The sequence below is a fragment of the Zonotrichia leucophrys genome, unplaced genomic scaffold, assembly GCF_028769735.1.
Source record: "Zonotrichia leucophrys gambelii isolate GWCS_2022_RI unplaced genomic scaffold, RI_Zleu_2.0 Scaffold_172_99392, whole genome shotgun sequence".
Classification (NCBI taxonomy): domain Eukaryota; kingdom Metazoa; phylum Chordata; class Aves; order Passeriformes; family Passerellidae; genus Zonotrichia; species Zonotrichia leucophrys.
The window spans coordinates 39,935-59,572 of NW_026992377.1; the positions used below are offsets into that span (position 1 = coordinate 39,935).

Here is a 19,638-nt window from a genome sequence, read left to right on the forward strand (position 1 = left end):
GCAGCCCTCTGACAGCCTGGCCCAGGGGGCTCTTGTGGCAGCAGGCAGTGTGGGGATCAGAGCAGAGGCAGGGGGAGGCAGGAGCTGCTCGGCCATGCCGGGGCTGGGAGCCTCCTTCCTGCCCAAGTGGGGCCCAGCTGGGCCAGGGGGCAGCTGCTGGGACAGCCGTGCCCACAATGGCCCCTGCTCTGCAAGGCCTCCAGCCCTGCCCATCAGCCAGGCAGGGACAGAGCAGCCTTGGGGCCGACGCTGCTGCAGGCTCAGAGCCCCACAGAGCTGCTCGTGCCCACTGCCATTGGCTCTGTCCCCTGCAGCCCACATGCTGTGTCACCATGCCGAGGCTGAGGCCTGTGCCTCCCCAGGCCCTGGCTACTTCTCTTGTGCTGCTCCTGCACTGCCCAGGGCACCCACGGGCCCTGCATGGGCCTCACACAGGCCAGAACCAGCTGGGGCTGTGACAGCTCTGCTGCTCTGGGCCCAGCCCTCAGGCAAAGCACCTGCCTGTCCCTGGGCTGGGGGCAGTGCCCAGGCTGGGCTTGGCAGAGCCCATCCGCTCCTGGAAGGCTGGGGGCACTGCTCTGGCCTGGCCTGGCCCGGCCCTGGGGTCCCTTGGCATTCCTGCTTTCCCATGCATCCACCAGGGATGGGCTGCAGCTCAATGGCCCTGGCCTGGCCGCACACTCAGGCCTGGAGCCTTCCCGTGGCTCCCCAGGGCACCAGAGCCTCAGCCCCAGCTCCCAAACACGGCCTAACAGGCTTTTCTGACATTGATCCCTGTTAGACCTTTGAAAGCATTTTCAAAGTAACGTTGTTTGGCAACACTTTCAAGGAACAAACGTGACTCGCTTCTAATCAGTAAAAACTTTATTGGTTTGCTTGCACTTCCTATAGGGTATCCTAATGCTTCCTTTGGTGTTCCAGAAAATAATGAAAATCTAACAAATTCTTCAGGGAAGTTCCTGAATCCACTATGAGGAGAAGTCTCTATATTCACTATCCTTACATACAGTTAAGTAGCTGCTCCTGTAACACACAAAGATGTAGTGGTTTACCTGACTGGACCACACAGCATGATGTTATACACACTGCTACACAACAAAACTTCTCTTCCCTGTTCATTACAAATGCAAAGCTCTTCTCGAGGTCCTGACCTAATTTTGCATGCATATTCATACCTGCAGTCCCTCCCCATGCTCAGCTTTCACCTACACTTACCAGGGAACAGATGTTCCATACTCACCTCAAGCAATAATCTACGTCTGTCTTCCTAACCCTCTTTTTCTTCACTGGCTTCTACTAATCTACAAAATAACTGTGGACCCTCTGCACAAAAGAAACATCCAATTAATATCCTTAAACACTTGTGATTGCGCTGCTGCTTCTAACAATCTTGACCAACACAGCACTAAAATCAGAAATCAATTCTTCACATCCTTCCTGTTCTCCTGCCCCCACCACACCTTGGCTCCAGGAGAAATGTTCCCTACTGCAGCCTGGTGTGCTAAGAACAATCAAAGGCAGCAGCACTTTTCCTCAACATGCTGCAATCTGAGTTGCACTGAAATTGCTGCTGTTGCATTAGAAGCTCAGCACCAGCACGCCACATCTTCCCCCAGAACTGAGGCCTGCTGAGGCCTGAGCTCTCCATTTCAACACACCCTGTAAATCAGGCTGCCTGGAAGATTGCAGGCCGGGAACTGTTTGAACACAGCAGTGCATTTCAGCAGAGTTATGGAATCAATCTCATGGAAAGCACATCCTTTAAGCTTAAGACTCTATTCTACAAAATCTAAGCAGGTTTTGGGGACTGTGCATGTTTGCTTTGGATGTTGTTTTCTTTGTTTCTAAATACAAAATTCACTGGATTCTGAAGAGGAAGCCCCAGATTCATTAGGACAAAGAACCACAGGGACATATGTGGCTGACAAGAACACTCATTTCTAAGGGTAACACCAGAAAGAGAGGGAAAAGGTAAAGATGCTTTAAATACCTGAAAGGGTCCAAAATGTCTAGGTGACCTGTCAAGTGACTAAGTTTGTGGTAAACTCTAAAAGTCCAGATTCCTATTTGGTAATTGTCTGAAAGAAAAGAAAGCCAGAAATCTGCTTGACCTTTATTTTGCCAGAACTTCCTCACGGGATTCTGCTACAACTTGGATCACAAGTGAGGGTGGCAAATTCTGACTAGAAAACTTTGATAGCTAGGCAGCATTTTTTCCTCCTCACTGAATTACAGGAAGGGTTTAAAAGGAAAAAATATATTAAAGAGGGTAAAGAAATTCTGTCATACCTCTTAGGCAGTCATCATCTTTGGAGAAGAAAAAAAAACTCTAGCAATTGCTGTGCGTGGTAAAGAAAGAAACCTAGAAAAGGACAAAGGGATTTGAGCATCCTAAATTGTACTATCAAATTCCATGAACACAAGTTAAACATGTAGTGCTTCAGAGAAATGGCATACATTGAAAAGCTTTATTCCCTAGGAACCGAATAGAGATTTTTATTTTACAAAACCCTCTTTTAAAGAGAAAGCTGACTGTGTCTTTGGCTTTTAGCCAAATTCAGTTTGGAGTTGGTCAAACCAAAATGACCCAGTTAATTTCTTGTGCTCTACTCTTTCTTTCCATATTCATCTTCACATCAAATGGGCTGCTGGGAGTTTTGACTCTGTGCAGCATGAACGGTTTTCCAAGATGACTTTCATTGCTCAGAGGTGTGCAATGTCAGTTTCCCATTCCCTGAGTGCTGCTATTAATATTCCCAAAGCATCCAACTACTACAGCCAAGTAGACAACAAAGAGAAATGCAACTTGCATTTCTTGGTCCTGTTCAATTTCTGACATCTCAGGTTCATTGTCACCCTCAGAACTGCTGTCCTGGAAACGTGGATCCTCTTACCATGCGGCTTTTACCGGCTTTATTGTCCCAAGTGTGTAAGGCTCTGCAATGACAGCGCCAATAGAGAAAAAAAAACCAAAACCAGATTATTCCTCTACTGGTCAGGAAAAATTCCTCCTTTCAAGTGAAATACTTACAGTGGAGAAGAGAGATTTAGGAAGGACAGAATCTGCCCCTGCCAGATTTTCTAAGCTACATCTCTGCTCCAGTATTTTCCACTTTGTTCCAGGGATCCCTTATGTATTCTTAAACATTTCTCATTGCATTCAGAAGACACTGAATACCTTCGCAGTTCAGCACAAGTGTGGGGGGCTCGTTGCTTTGTGCTGTTGCATTGGGTTTTTTAATATTTTGGATAACTTCATGGGGTTTCTTTTCCCTCCTGCATGACTGGGACTCGAGTTAATGTTGTTTCATCTTCATTTCAGACGGCCTCATTTTATCTAAGGTTAGGACACCCCAATGATCATGTGTCATTCCTTTTCCTTTTTCTAAAGGTCCAAGAGTAGAATTCAGTAACAAACAGAATGTTCATGGATCTTGGGGTCAGCTCTCGGAATTTGCTCCTCCCTCTACGTTAACGCACATTTCCTTAAAAACCTTGTTGGGTTCTATGAAACTTGATGTGACTGGTGTGTCACCTTTTTCCCTGTTTGAGGAATTCAGGGCATGAGAACAAGCTTTTTCACCACTCAGCAAAAACCCCAATGCCTTCTCAAAGCATGCCTTTCAGAATTCCTGAGATGCAAGCATGAGGTACCTCTCATTAATCTACCACAGCCCTGGCAAGCAGAAATGAAGATCAAAATGCTTCTGCCTAATTACTGACTTCTGTTGCTGAAAATCCCCTGAATCCTGACCTTCTTTACACCATATTGCCCTACAGTGCCTGCCAGAAGCTCTTCCCTAGCAATGGCACTGTTAGAAGGGTTCTGCTGTTACCTTCTTTGATGCCCAACTCCTCTGTGCCTCCAAAGAAGGAAAACTTGAAAGAACTCGTCTCCTGAGCTGCGTCGTTCTCAGGCAAAGGTCCCAAATAGTCATCTGGGGCAGAGTCCCGTGCATCCTCTTTGTGCCAGTGTATTTCCTCAATCTATTCTGGTTTGTTCTTTGAAGGTCTTTCAAAGAACAAAGCAGAATAGATGGAGGAAATATACTGTCTATTCTGGTTTGTTCTTCGAAAGACCTCTTTCAAATCCACAGCAATATTGTAAAAGTTGTCTTCAGACACTTGAGGCAGTGTCTCACTCTCTTTCTTCTTTTTTTGGCTTTACTGAAATGAGATTGTTCAAGGATAGCAACACAGCACACGTCCTTTTCAGACCGCAGCTTCCCTATGAGCCACCTTGCTCTGAATGTCTCCCTAAGCATATCCAAGCCCATTAAGGAGTGGTTCATTATCAAGGGTGAGGAGTGGGGAAACATCTGAGGTTGGAGTGTTAAGGCAGGAACAAGAGGCCTTTTTAATTAGCCAGATCCTTAAGTGACTTTTCACTGAATACACAGTTACACAGAAATCAAGTTATTTAGCTCAGACTTCTTCCTGCCAGTAGAAACATCAAGAGCTAATAGGGTTTGCTCACAGAGCTGCACATCTCAGGGTCCCTGCACTGACCGTTCTCACCTTCACTTCCGGCAAGGAACACATGGCCTAGAAAGAAAAGATGACGGTGCTACGCGCTGCTGTTGGAGGTCCCAGTTGAGGTCCGACGTCGCTGGTGGGGGTGGCTGCTCCTGCGGGATGTCCCCGACCACGTCCCTCTACGCCTGGGCCTCTCGGCACTCGCTGCTGTCCTCCTGCTCCTGTCCTGGCGACTCCTGGACCGCAGAGTCTGAGTCGAGGCCCGGCACTGCTGGCGGGAGCAGCTGCCTCTGGGGGGCGTCCCCGATGATGTGTCCCTTCGCCTGGGCCTCTCAGCCCTTGGCCTTGTCCTGCTGCTGCTGCCACGGCGACTCCTGGACCGGACAGGTGGACTCTGGGCCCAGCCTTGCTGACGGGAGCACCTGCGTCTGGGAGATGTCCGTGATGGTGTCTCCCTTTGCCTGGGCCTCTCAGCCTGTGGCCCTGTCCCACTGCTCCTGTCACAGCGACTCCTGGACTGCACAGGTGGACTCTGGGCCCAGCCTTGCTGGCGGGAGCACCTGCATCTGGGGGATGTCCGTGACGGTGTCTCCCTTTGCCTGGGCCTCTCAGCCCTTGGCCCTGTCCCACTATTCCTGTCATGGCGACTCCTGGAGCGGACAGGTGGACTCTGGGTGCGACTTTGCTGGCGAGAGCGGCTTTGCCTGCGGCCGGGCCCAGCACGTCTGGAATGCACCCTGTCCTCAGGGTCAGGGGACCTGTTGCATGTTGACCTTGATCTGCTGATGCTGCTGGTGTCCAGTGAGGAAGATGGCAGTGCCTGCTGCCATGCTGCGTGGTGGGGCCTGCTGTGGCTGCCCGCCTCTGGAGATGGAGACGACAAAACCAGCACCAATGGCACTGGGCTGTGGGAGCTGGGGCTGATGGCCTCAGATTCTGACCAGCCATGAGCAGATTGCAGTCCTGACTGTCTGGCCAGCCCGGGGCCATTGAGCTCTGACTCATCCCTGGAGGCTGTAAGGGCAAGCAGGAATGTCAAAGATCACCCAGGCCCAGGCCAGGCCAGGCCAGAGCAGTGCCCCCAGCCATCCAGCAGTGGATGCTACCCTCTGCCAAGCCCAGCCTGGGCACTGTCCCCAGCCCAGGGACACCAGGGACTTTGACTCATACATGTTCCGAGCCCAGCACAGGTGTCACACTCCCATATGTGTGTGCTGCTTCTCAGGCCAGAGCAGTGCCTGTGGGTGCCCTCAGCAGCACAGGAGGAGCACAGGAGCAATTCCCAGGGCCTGGGGAGGCAAACAGGCTCATAGCACTGTGAACAAAGTTTACCAGCACATGGTTGTCTGGCCAAGCGGTTCTGGTTCTTCCCGCTTTGAGCCCTTGCCTTGCAGAGGTTCCCTGCAGAGCCCCAGGTGCAGCTTCCCAACTTACCCCTGTTCCTCTGCCTCCTCCCTGCCTCCAGGGTAAAGGCAATCCCTGGCATTGCACTGGCCGTGCCTCACTCCTAGATCTGCGAAGGCATCGTTGTCCTCCCATGTTGGGTCTCTGATGGAGAAAGGAAGAGATGATGAATTTCTGCTGCTCTCCCTCACGGAGGTCCAGGGTGTCCCAGCTCTTTCTCCAGTGCTTTTCCAAGTTGGGCATGAAGCTGAAGCCCAGCCTCATGGGACAGGGCAGGGCCAGGGCTCCTGGGGAAGGGCCTGGCACAGCACAGCACTTGCACCCTCCTGGCTGGTGGGCCAGGCAGAAGGACACCAACCTGATGGGGATTCGGATCCCCAAGCTGAACATTTCGATAAGAAATGCCTCACTGTCTCTGCACAGGGGGCATTGGAAGCATAAAAGACCAGCGCGCAAGGCCTGTCCCTGCAGAGCAAACACAGGCAGGGTGAGCGAGGCCCTGCTGCCGCTGCTGCTGAGCACCTGCTGTGCCCCGGGGCTGAGGGGAGGGCTCCTACCTGGATGCAGTCTCTGTGGAACCAGGCCCTTTTGCACGTTGGGCACACCAGGGTTGTGAAGGACTTTCTGTCCTCCACAGGCTCCAGGCAGATGAGGCAAACAGTGTCCGGCTCAGGAGTCGCCTCCACCTCCTGCTCTGGACGGTGCTCAGGGCAGAAGGAGCTGGGGGCAAAGGGATGGGCAAAGTGAGAAATGCTGGATCTTTCACCAGTGATGACCAGAAGGGGAGAGGCGGTACCTGTACGGGCTAATATATTGATTGACACAGCCGGCCTCCTTGGCACAGGGCAGGTGGAACCATCTGTCACAGTCCTCCGTGCAGCACATGATGGTTGCCCCACTCTGGCCACAGACGCAGCAGCGCTGGAAAGAGACAAGCAGCCCCATCAGCAGCAGCAGCAGCAGCCTCAAGGCCTCCCCAGGCAGCCCCAGGGCTCTGGGCAAGGCGCAGGACGTGGCAACTGCCAGCTTCCAGCCCACAGAGCCGCCAGCTGGAGGAGGGAGGCTCCTGTGCCAGGGCCTCTCTGCCAGAGCTGCTGGGGGCAAGACTTTGTCCTGGCTGTTGGGCCGGCCTTTCTTTCCTGCTATCTGGGCTAAGCTCTAGCAAACCTCGCCAGGCACAAATCTCCCTGCTCTTGTCAGGCTCTCACCTTCTGTGCTGCCCGCCGCACTGCAATTAGGAGATCTCGAGAGAGAAAGTCCATGAGTCCCCTGCGGTCCGTCTCTTGCTGAAATAGTAGAGTGGCGAAGAACTGCAGCCAAGGGGAGAAGCTGATGAGGAGAGGGTGGCAGGAGCTGCCCATTGCAAAGGTGGAGGGAGCGCCCGGAGCCACTCACCATGCAGAACACGTGGGCACAGAGCCCACCCTTCTGCAGTTTGTCACCACACATGTCCCGGTCAGCCTCGGCACGGCGACACAGCATGCAGGCTGCAGGGGACAGAGCCAATGGCAGCGGGCATGAGCAGCTCTGTGGGGCTCTGAGCCTGCAGCAGCATCGGCCCCAAGGCTGCTCTGTCCCTGCCTGGCTGATGGGCAAGGCTGGAGGCCTTGCAGAGCAGGGGCCATTGTGGGCACGGCTGTCCCAGGAGCTGCCCCCTGGCCCAGCTGGGCCCCACTTGGGCAGGAAGGAGGCTCCCAGCCCCGGCATGGCCGAGCAGCTCCTGCCTCCCCCTGCCTCTGCTCTGATCCCCACACTGCCTGCTGCCACAAGAGCCCCTGGGCCAGGCTGTCAGAGGGCTGCTTTGCCTTCACCTGGCTCCCTGGCACCAGGGCCCTCCTGCTTGCTGTCAGACATGGCGGCTGTCTACGCTGAGTCTATCTCCTCGAGGGACGTGGTCACTTCGAGGTGCTGTTCCACTCTGTCTATGGGAGAAAGAAGAGGGGGGGGGGAGTTTGCAGAACAGGCCCAGAGCCACGAGGCTCTACTCCCTGCTCAGGCCTGCGTGAGCCCTGCTCCTGTCTGTTTCTCCTCCCGTCGTCGCCTTGAGGAACACCACAGTGTCCTCTGGCTGTTCGCTGATTCTGTGATTCTGGGAAGGGAGAGGCAGGTGAGCCTGCAGCACAGGCCCAGAGCCCCAAGGTATGGGGCCCCTCTGGTCCCTGGGCAGCCATGTCCCTGCCCTACCTTCTCCTCCCGTTGTCAGGTCGCACTGACACTCGGCTTGAGCCCCACGTTCCCTTTTGTGGCCTTCCTCGCACAGGTCACAATGGCCACTCTGACATCAGAGCCGTGTACCCAAAATCGGGGCAGCCATGGCCCCAGGTCCCTGGCAACCACTTGTGGTGGCCCCCTTGGGCACCGAGCTTCTGAGATGGGTCCGAGCATTTGCTCAGGGTGGAAGCAGGGCCGGGACTCCTGCAGCAAGTGCAGGGTCAAATGCCAGGCCCTGGGGCAGCCATCCAGGAAGGCACTGTAGGCAGGGAGGTGCTGTTCAGGCACTGCCACGCCTGGGCTCCGGCCCTGGCCAAGGGAAATCTCTGCTCCTGCCCCTGGCAGGGGGTGGCCCAGAGAGCCGGTGCGGAGTCAGCTGCACTGCCGGGATTCAAACCGTGCTCTAGGTGAACTGATGTTTTCCTCAAGACCTTTCTGGAGAAAACTAAGATGAACCTGATTTGATGCTGCTGCCGATCCCCATTGGGTACAGGAGATAAACCTGGACACCACCACAGCTGCCTCCAGACCTCAGTTATCCTGTCATCCTATGAAATAACAACTTTGACATTTCATATAAATGGAAAAATTAGTATTAAGCTTCTGAGAAACGTCATCTTTTATACTGACTCAGTGGAAAGACAGAAAACTCACTGAGAATTTTATGTGTACATTTGACAGGAGAGCTTGCAACTGTCCTCAACTCGAGTCAAATACAGGAGGATGCTTTTCCTACATTATAGGAACTTTGCCAGTTTGGTCCATGCTTTCCTACTAGAAAATACATTGGAAAAAACTCAGGAAGAGAAGCACAAACTATTCTTGACAATTTTTCTCTTTCGTGTCTTTGCAAACATGCTCCTGGAAATCCAGATCCATGACTTCTAGAACAATCAATGGGATCTCTGGGAAGCAGGGGAGGGGCTGTGACACCTCAGGGAAACCGGCCACGGAGCGGGACTGGGACTGTGACACCTCAGGGAACTCACCATGGCAGCCACCTCCAGAGGTTTTGAAGTACTTGTTTCTTGGTTTAATGCCCTTCCAAGATCAATCTAGCATCTTTGCATATGAGCATGACATACAAGGGTATTTAAAATTGAGTCTGATCCAGTCATCAAAGATAATGAATATGACCTGTAAACTTACCTTTTCGTGATTGCCAAACAATATGGAACTTTTCTTATGTCTGACTTAAAATATGCAGAATGCAAAATTCATTCTCAAGACAGGAAAAAATAAAACAATGAAAATAGGATATAGGCAATCTTCAAAAGGCGCAGAGAAGAAAATAAACATTAGAAAGCCTTAGAAAAATTTGTTTTTCTTCTTCATCTTCTCAGTATTTGTTGTTTGAATGTTTGTTGTCTTACTTGACCCTCTCAAAACAAGGCATGTTACACCTTTATTGTCTCAGTGCTGTATTTCCCCAGTCGCTGACTTGCCATTTAGGCTCTGCTTTATTGGAAATATACAACAAGGAAATATACAACTCTATGGAAGAGAGTTGCACAAGCCTCTGGATTCCTGACTGTTCACCTCTGCCAATGCTCACAGTATTCTCCTAACACACGAGAGCTTCCTGTCTTTCAGAGAGAGAAAGATTCAGCTGAAGTCAAGCAAACAGGGCAGGGCAGATGGAAACCTTCCCTTGAGATGCTTTTGGGAAGGCCTGCAAGGACCCTGCCTTCTCTTGGAACAGAGGTGGTCACCATGCATGGTGTTGCCTGACTTGCCCTAGGTGCCCCTCGATTGCAGAAGGACTTTTGCCCACTTCATCACTTGTCTGTCCCTCCAGTTCCAGGGCCTCAAACCTGCTCTGTAAGGCACTAAACCTGTTAGTCAGCTGTGAGTTTTCAGAATAAGGCACTGAGCATGGCTCTAACTAGTTTTTTTAGTCAGGCTTACAATATATTTTGAGAAGAAGAAGGAGCAGAGAAGGTGTATTGGAATACGAATCCCAATATTACCAGTTAGATGGTGCCTGGGCCAGTTCTGACCCTCGCTGCTGGGCCAAAGGCAGCACTGTAGTGTAATTCACCCCAGAGATACCTTGGCTGCTGGAGATTGCAGCAGAGCACTGAACAAGTCCAGGCTTGTCAGGAACTCCGTTTACCTCAGGAGAGAGAGCTTCTGGCGATGGTGAAGAGAAAAAAGGAGTGGATTCTGCTGGAGGGTTATATCCAGATGTTTATTCCATGGTTACAGAGGTCTGAACCGGGGCAACTGCTCCAACCAGAATGGAGGCCGCATGGTCTGATTAACCTTTTAAGCTCTGGGACAGGGGAAGGGGAGGGGACAGGTGAGCTACCAACCAGGTGAAAGGGGCAGGGTCTCAAGGGACTAGGGACACCTATACGGGCCAATGTCCCCCAGGCCTGAGGAGCATCCTTTGAAATCGACCAACCACACGACGCCTTGCTGGAATCTTAAGCCTGATTGACAGGACTCACTCAGCAAGGGGGCGAGGGGGAAGGGAGAGAGGTATAGGCACACCTGGGAAGGGACCCGGAAGTTTAAAACAGGACATTACAACACACCGCAACAAAGGTGTGAAAAATGCATATTATATGATTGGCTTTTCGCAAATATTAATATTAGTACTATATGTGTTATGTTGGAAAGTTATGTTGTATTAATCCTTTTTTTGTAGTGCTATCCTAATCTTTTAAAGTAGTGTGGTGAATATAGTTTTAGGCTACACAAACTCTGTGATGTAAGATACTTTTTCTAAATAGCTCAAGGAGAGATAACAGTAACAAGACACCAAAACTCTGAGAAAAGAAATATTGCCTCCTTATTGGGAAGAACCAGACTTTGAGGGACCAAGACAATTGATTTACAAGATGAGGGAGGGGTTGACAAGAACAAGAAAACACCCATTGTTTGAAAAGAATTTTGGCATCATGTATGAGATATATGAATATGCAACAGGCTATTACTTTTAAGGGTTAATCCTTTGTTAGCAAAGTGTGTTCTGAGGCAGAGCAGAGCACCCAGACATCTGTAATTCTGTGCATTTTTATTGTCATTTTTTGTCCTACCTCTAATTGTCCAAATTCTTTTTTCTCTAATTTTCATTACTAATTTTATAACTAATTTATTACTATTAAACTTTTAAAATTTTAATACAAATGATTGGCATTTTTCACAGTAGGGGTAGATACCACACAAGAATCCAGCACAGTCTTCCCAGCTTTTGCATCTGGGTTCTATGAAGCACAACACGCAGCACTTGCACTGCACCGTCTTTTCCTGAGTTCTGGTGACCAGAACCATCCCATGGCCAGGCCCAGGATAATTTGGGTGCCAAAGTCCCATTGCCTGCAAACATCACACTCTTTTTCACCCAGCTGGTGCTCATCTCAGCATATTTGCTGAGTTGGCTTTATGACTGTTTTCTTTATCTTGGCAGTTCTAGCAGATGTCCTTATGGCCCCTAAATTCTGCATCCTTTGTGTCCACCCAAATAAATAGGGGAGGAGACTTTTTCTCCTTTTAATGCCTTTATTATAAGTGATCAGCTCAAGATTGGGCAGCTCGGACGATTCTGCATCATCTCTCCCAGGGCGACGAGGAGGAGGAGGAGGAGGAGGAGGAGGAAATGCGCAGCTTTGTCCACTGGGGGCAGAGCTGAGGCGTCCGGTTCTCGCGGGAGCCTTTGGGGCGTCGTGACCCTCCGTTGTTACTGTTTGCCGCCTTGTTCTCTCTGCTCCCGGTTTCGGGACGACTCCCTGCTCAGGGTGAGAAGGACTATGAAGGTGTTCAGCATCTCTGCAGGCTCAGCACTCCGTTCCTGACATCCAGACATCGCTCCAATCACTCAACTCTTAGGTGGCTCGTTGTTTTTGGGGTCTTTTTTTAGCAAGGTAGAAGCAGTAGCTTCTCATGGCATGCTGGTCCTTGGAGTTATTTTGCATATCCTTCCCCTCAAGCCTCTTCTCCTCACTGTTCGGGATGTCCCCACCCTTCACTGTCTCAGAGAAGGGCCAGTAACTCGCCCCAGCTAGGGCTTTTACTGATACAAACACAACTATTAACAACGACCTGTAATTACCATAACAGCACCCCAGCAGCAACAGTGGTAACCTTTTTCTCACAGAAAAAAATTGGCAGAATTTTTGTTCATGACAGTAGAGAATTTAGTGCTTCAAAGTAGGGGGTTTATTTCATTTTAGCATGGATGACTTAATAGTCATGAAAATGTCAGCATTACAGCCAACATTATCAGACATATGTGGAGGAAAAAAATACACTGATATTCCTGTGCTGGCACACATCTGCAGCTGGGAAACAGCAGAGGAGCTGCAGTGTATAGCTGTTAGCAGAAAACTGCTCTGGTGAAATTTGGGGTTCAGATTGAGGATTCATCAGTGGTGCTGTTAACAGTCAGAATGGCTCAGTGACTCTCTGCCAGGCTGGTGTGGCCTCAAAGGCTGCCCCTGCTGCTGGCAGAGTGTGTGAAGCCTCTGCTGAGCAGGCAGTGGCATCCCCCCGAACACCTTCTCACAGCAGGGACGGAAATGAACCCAGCCCAGTGCATGGAAATGGATCTCTCCAGCTGAACAGTCAGGTGAAGCAACCAGAGAGCGTGACAGCATGAACCTTGTGACCTGCAGATCTCCAGGGTAATGATTCTTGTGCCTTCAGAGCCACAGTATCGCTCAGCTTTTTTTTCTCCAGGCTTTTAATCATCTCTCAAACAGACAAATACTCCCCTTGGAGGCTGCTGTGCCCTGTGCACTGGGGAGCCTGGCAGGTGGCCCCGTTGGTGAGAGGAGGGAAGCTGCAAGCAGGCAGCCACCAGGAAAACATGGGAGTTTCAGTGGTTTCTGATGCCTCAGGGATGGGGAGATGGCCTGAGCTCAGCAGGAGTTAAGCATAGTCATACAGAGGCCTGACTGTTATGATTTAAGGTCGCTTAGTGAATATCTGTAGTTTCTATAGATATTTCTATATCTGTCAAAGTAGAATATAGAGCCTTGTGCAGGAGAAAAAGAACTCTTTATGTAAGATATGACCTGGGGGGCATCATGCCAGGCTCCCCAGTGCACAGGGCACAGCAGCCTCCAAGGGGAGTATTTGTCTGTTTGAGAAATTGTTGATAGGAAGTTTGGAAAAATAAGATTTCCTCTTTGGTGCAGGTCAGATGGGTGACGCCTGGCAGCTTGTGCACTGCCACTGTGTTAACCTGCGTGCCTCTCCTTCCCTCCCTGCTCCACAGGCAGAACAACACGGGAGCAGCAGGGAGAGCTGGCTTTGTCCTGGAGGATCCAGGAGCTCGCTGTCGATATTGGAGCCTGCAGCCTCAGCACTTATTTCTTTCTCAAACTGTCACACACATAAAAGCATTTCTGCGGCCCGCTCCTATGGGATTTTCAGGGTCATTGGATATCATTTCCTTTTCCCTCAGATATCTTTTCTTCCTAGCAGGCGTGTTCAAAATCCTTTCCTCCTCTTCAAGACTCTGCATCTCTTCATTCTGTAGCAGGTAAGAGCACATAGGCTGGTGGGACAGGGCAATCCCTTCTGCCTTGCAAGCAGCCTGGAGCCACACAGGCTGCTGTTGGCCACAGGCATTCTCAGCTGCGTGTCATTGGGCCCCAGTCTAATCTGCGAGGTGCAATTGCTGTGGCATGAAATCCTTGGCTGGTGGCCGATCACCCCCAGCCAGTTGGATGACACGACCAGGAGCTGGTGCTCACCAGGGCAGGAAGGGTTTAGGAATCCTGGCTGCTGCTGCTGCTGACAGGGCTTTCAAGTGTCCTGCTCCTAGGAGGAGTGCATGAGGTGTGAACCCTCCCCCAGCCGAGTTGAGAATGGCAGGATCCGTGACTGTGCTGTCTCTAAGCTGCGCTTACACTGCCTAAAAGGTGTCTTGCAGTGTGCCTTGGGACTCCAGAAGAAGGGATGTTGAGGGCATAAAGCCTGGCCAGGGGTGCCAGGGGCTGTTTCAGGCAGCCTGGGGAATTGGTGCCGCTTTGCCTGGTGAAGAAGGAGCTAGCCCAGAGCCAAGGCACCATTGGCTGTGGCCATTGGCCTGCAGCTGGCTCAGTGTGGGGACAGAGGCTGCCTGCACCTGTACAAACCTGTTTCTTATTTAAAGAGCCTCCATTAGCCTTCACTAGCAGAATAGAGCGTCTTTGGTTTCAAAACTCCCATACACAGACCCTGAGCATCTACTGTGGCCTGCAGGGCTTCTAGCATGGGAGAGGAAGGGATCTGCACCCTGCGCCACCCATGCCCTTACTTGATGTGGAAATTGTAATGATATTATTAAGGTGTGTCTCTTATTGCCTTGCCATTCGTGAATCCCGAGGCTGTCTTGCCCTAGTTTAGCTTTCTGATGTGGAGGAGCTGAACTGCCAACTGATATGGAATTTGGTCCTCTCTGTGGAGTGACATCCTGTAAAATTTATGTCCCAGAAATTCTGTCATGATGGCTCTGGCTCTGCTCCATAAAGAATGACACAGCCTGATTGTCAGCAATTTTTACTTCTGCACTAGTGTAAAAATGCTAAAATTTGAACACTGCCTATTATTTCAAAAGAAAATATTTTAAAACTTGAAGTGATAGCTAAAATTACACCTGAAAGGTAGCAAGAGCAAATACATAGAATACTTCTCCCAGTTTGTAGATATACTTTTCATTCAAAAATTTGCTGATGGGGATATGCTTTTATGTATTTAGTGACCTTTACAGATTTATTCCCCAAGTTTTTTGAGTTCATAGAATCATGGAATAATTCAGGTTGGAAGGGGCTCTAAAGATCACCTCATTCCAAGCCTGCTGCCATGGGCAGGGACATGGTTGCCTAGACCAGGTTGCTCTGAGCCTGATCCCAGAGCACCAATGGGCCTGGAACACTTCCAGGGACGGGGCAACCCCAGCATCTCTGAGCAACCAGTGCCAGCCAGGTGCCAAAGGAGGAAGAAAGCCCTTCCCACCTGGAGCAGAGGCTGCTGCAGCTTCATGTGGCCTTGTGTCCCCGAGTGTGTGAGACAGAAAGGCCCTTCCCATGGAGGGATAACAGCACTGAAAGATCTTTTTTGGGAGAAGCAGAGCAATGGAACGCCAAAGCAGCCTTCAGTTCTTCCAGCAGATTTGGGAACGACTTGAAGGATGAGCAGAGCTGGCCTGGTGTCTGCCAGCTCGGCAGGCAGTGGGGATGGAGAAGCTGCAGTTATCTGTCTTCTTGGCTGAGTCTTTAAAAATGAGGCACTTTTCTGTAGTTCCTTTTCAAGCATTACGTGAAAGTTCCCCCTAGAAGTCCAAAGGCAGCTGCTTTCTTAGCAGAAGGAAGTCAGGAAGAGGCAAAGCAGGCAAAGTCATCAGATAAGTCTGGATAAAAAACTTGGCTAACCTGTTTTCCCCGCCTCCTCCAAACAGCCAATTCTGAAGCACTGAGCAGAGATCTGCCCCGGAGGAAAAGCAGAGCCAATCTCTGGGAACTGACATGCGAGCTCTGGTGAGGACAGCTGCTCCCCTGCCTCGGTGTGGCACCTGCTGACCTGCTGAGCTCCCATTCCTGTGGTGGGAGTGTTTCTCCTCTCATCCAGACAAGCCAGAGACCTCCTAGGGAACGAGCAGGTAAGGTTTAAGTACCGAGATCTCCCCAGTAAGAAGTGACGTGGCAAAAGGAAATGGCCTCAAGTTGCAGCAGGGAAGGCTTAGATTTGCTTTGAGGATCAATTTCTTCACTGAAAGGGTGGTCAGGCATAGGAGCAGGCTGCCCAGGGCAGTCCCCATTGCTGGAGACATTTAAAGCATGGCAAGATGTGGTGTTTAGGGACCTGATTTGGGTGGAGGCTTGGCAGTGCTGGGGCAGCAGCCAGGCTCGATGACCTTAGAAGGCTTTTGCAGCCTAAAGGATCCTATGGTTCTGGAAAGCCTTGGCCCCTGTGGCTCTAACACAGCACCTGGATGCTGACGGAAGGAGGCTGGTCATAGAGCCTGGAGGTCCCTGTCCCACAGGGAGAGGACAAGCCAACGTCACCTGCAGGGAGGGTCTCGTCCCCAGAGAGCAGTCAGCCACTCCATCCCTGCCCGGGGCTCTGGGTGCAGCCTTGGGGTGGACACCTGCCCTCAGGTTTCCCTCTGGCCACCTGGGAAGGGAAGCAGGTCCATCCATGTGGCAGCTCCAGGGCCTGCAGGCTCTGGGGCTTTGCAGGTGTGTGCCTTGTCACAGAGTGGCAGGGACATGACACTGCCTGGCCTCGCTGCTGGCCTCGGATCCTTGCTGCTTTCCTCCTTATCCCATACGGATTTAGCAGCAATCTTCTGTCTTTTCTTTAAAACTGTCCTTGGGAGAGTTCAAAGAGAGGGTAATCAGTTATGTCAGAGCCTACATATTTTACCTATTGGCACTCAAGAGAAAAGACAAGAACCTGCTTTGCATCCTTCTGCCTGGAAGTCATTGTGACCCAGGGAAGTGAGGAAGGGGCTGGCCAAGGTCACTGAGGCTCTGAGATGGAGGTGAGTTTGCATTCCAATTTATTGGAACGGAGGCTCATCAGAAGTTTCCTCCGCTATCTAAGGCACAGAGCCCTGGAGCCAAGTAAGCCTGAGCTGCTGCATGCTTGCTGTGGGCCTTGGGGTGAGCGTGCATCATTGCAGGCTTGGGATGGATTGAAATGTGCTGAGGAAACCAGAAGGAGGGAGGCAGGGAGGGAAATCCTCTGTTAACATGTGCCAATTCTTCTGTCAGACTCATCACGGCAGGATGGCGTGAAGACTGAAAGTGTAAGAAGATGTGGAGGGAAACAGAGAATCTGACAGGAGCATTGAACACACAAGTGCACGAATTTTGCTTTTTGCTTGGATTTAAACTCTGAAGTTGAAAGGATTTTGGGAGTGAGAAGGGACATTTCAGAAGGAGAAGAAGAAAAAGAAGAAGTTGTTGTTACAGTCCTGGCAAAATCTTTTGTTCTAGCTAATAAAAAGAGTTAGTTTAAAAAACAAAACAAAACAAAAAAGTAGGGTTTTTTTAACTTCACTATTATATTCATTGGTGGTATATGGTGAGTTGTTTTATTTCTTGGTATTATTAACTCTGTGTAAGTTGTTTTTTGAGTGAAGGTAACTTTCTGGATGGGTTGGTTTGCATTTGAGGTAGGATTAATTTAAATAGGTTTCTTTCATAGATTTCTGATAGGTATTACTGGGATTTTGGTTTTGTTTACTGTATGTATAAACATACAGCTTTGGTAGGGCCAGATGGGCTGCTGGAGTTTTGGGTGTGAATTTAATAGATGGCTTTTGTTAAATGCAGTATTTAATTTTTGAAAGGTTTTTCAGTGTAGTGGTTTTAAGGTGGGTTTTAAGAACAGATTGCATTGTTTTCTGTTCTTTGTAGTTGGTTGTTCTGTTGTTTGTAGTTGGTGTATGATAAGGGATGTGGTGTGACTTCTTGAACGTTATGGTTTTAGTGTTCCTAAGTTCCGATTTCTTTCTCGTTCAATAGGTTTTTTTACTTTTATTTGTGGTGACAGGGGCATTTATATGGTGGATTTTCATAGGAAATATGTTTTTTAATTTGGTTAGTGATATTTTTTAGTATTTTAACAGTTTAGATTTTTTATTTTTATGCTTTGAATTAGTTTTTTTTTAATTTTAAAATAACCCTTATAGATTATTGGTTATTATTTGTGAGTCAGCATAAAGGTAGAGCTTTGGGGGCTTTTTTTAGTAATGTTTAGGGTCAGTTGTACAGTTTTGAGTCTAGTGAGTTGGTTTGATTTAATTTTTAATGGGTGTTTGTTTTTATTAGCAGTTGTGTCATTTTCAAGGTATATTTGAGTTTTCTGGGATTTTGAGATATCGGTCTAGGAGGAAGTTTATGATGAGCATGTGCAGAGGTTTTGGGCTACTTGTAGTGGAATTTAAAAGTTATTTACAGTTAGGTTTATTTGAGTTTTTATTGGGATTCAATGTTGTGGGATGTTTGTTCTGTTAGTAATAGAAATAGGTTTTGTTTTGATATGCTGCGATGGGATGAGTGCGCTGCATACTTGTGCTGACAAAGGTACAGTATTGTTGTGGTTCTGATGTGTCAGGTAAATGACCTTACATAGTTTAATATATAGATGAAAGTAGAAATAAATTTAAATTTAAAAATAAATATAAAATGAGTGGTAAACATAAATATAGAAAACAAACAAATAAATACATAAAACTATAATATATGGTATATAATTGTAACATATTATAATATAGATAAATTATAGTCTATTATATATATACAAAGATAAATAAATATAGATTGCAAATATAAAAATATTTAAATATAGTTAAAATAAATTGGGGGTTTTATTAGGTTATAGGCTGGGGTTTTAAACAAATAATGTAAATAGAAATAAAATAAAAAGATAGACAAATACAAATATCTATAAATATTTAATTTAAATAAATATAAGTAAAAGAAATATAGAATACAAAAATTATATATCTATTATTATATTAGAAGGTATTCTCTCTAATATATATAATATCTCTGAATAAAATAAATAAAAATTATCAATATAAATATGATTATAATTTTGAAAAATAAAGTTATTTCCTAAATTTTAAATACGGTTTAAATAAAGGGGTGTCCTTGGTTTTTATTTGGTTAGAGGTAGGAGTTTTATTTTAAATAATATAAATATTATAGAAATGTGAATCTTAAGATGGAAATATATAATGAATATATAAAGAGAAATTGCTAAACTATGAATATAAATTTAAATATAAATATGTGTAAGTAATATGAAGAGCTGTAGTATAGAATATAAATAACATTATATGGCAAAATGTGTTATAAATGGGAATATAAATATAAAAATATGTAAATACAGTTTATAAGAAAGGGAATTTTTTGGCTTTTATTTAAGTAGAGGCAGGGGTTTTATTTTAAATAATATAACTGTTACAGAAGTAAAAATCTTAACACAGAAATATATAATCAATATATAAAAATATGTATAAAAATATAAATAAGTGGTTGGAGTAGGTGTAATATAGAATATAAATGTATTTATAAATTGACATTGATAAAGATAAATGTATAAGTAAGCAATATACATTAATATACATTATAAATATAAATGTGAATATAAATATGAAAACATAAGGGTATATATATTTAAATATTGTTTAAAGAAAGGGTTGGGGGTTTTTTGGTTCTTATTGGGTTAGAGGAAGGGGTTTTAGTTTAAATAATACGCATATGGATATTACTGTTATATATTTCTATATATTGAGATATATAATCAAGGTATAAATATACGTATAAATATAAAATATAAGTAAATATAAATAGCAGGAAGAGATGTAATATAGAATGCAAATAACAGTATACAATAGTATACATTTTAAATGTAAATGTGAATATGAACTTGAGAAATACAATTTAAAAAATTTAAATACAGTTGAAAAAAAGGGGGTTCTTTTTGGCTTTAATTTGGGTGGAGACAGGGGGTTTTTTTTAAATAGTATAAGTGGTACAGAAGTAAAAATCCTAACACAAAAAAATAATAAATACATAATGATATTAATAAAAATATATT

General features: G+C 47.4%; 1 protein-coding gene across 1 annotated transcript; it reads right to left on the reverse strand.

The window, feature by feature from the left end:
• Nucleotides 1–5,225: 5,225 nt before the first annotated feature.
• LOC135461106 (PHD finger protein 7-like) lies at nt 5,226–7,734 on the reverse strand. Its single transcript, XM_064738094.1, has 10 exons — nt 7,692–7,734; nt 7,276–7,367; nt 7,089–7,190; nt 6,677–6,801; nt 6,438–6,600; nt 6,239–6,345; nt 5,911–6,024; nt 5,647–5,765; nt 5,445–5,490; nt 5,226–5,340 (listed from the first exon to the last, which is right to left on the reverse strand). Exons 1-10 carry the CDS (start codon nt 7,732–7,734, stop codon nt 5,226–5,228), a joined length of 1,026 nt encoding a protein of 341 aa, XP_064594164.1.
• Nucleotides 7,735–19,638: the final 11,904 nt, after the last annotated feature.

Bases quoted from the DNA above. Each gene is read 5' to 3' on its own strand.
- LOC135461106 (XM_064738094.1), bottom strand. From the start codon at position 7,734: ATGTCTGACAGCAAGCAGGAGGGCCCTGGTGCCAGGGAGCCAG. The intron at 5,766-5,910 runs GTAAGTTGGGAA...TTGCCTCCCCAG, and splicing joins GAGGAGGCAGAGGAACAGGG to GCCCTGGGAATTGCTCCTGT. The intron at 5,491-5,646 runs GTATGAGTCAAA...TTGCCCTTACAG, and splicing joins CTGTGCTGGGCTCGGAACAT to CCTCCAGGGATGAGTCAGAG.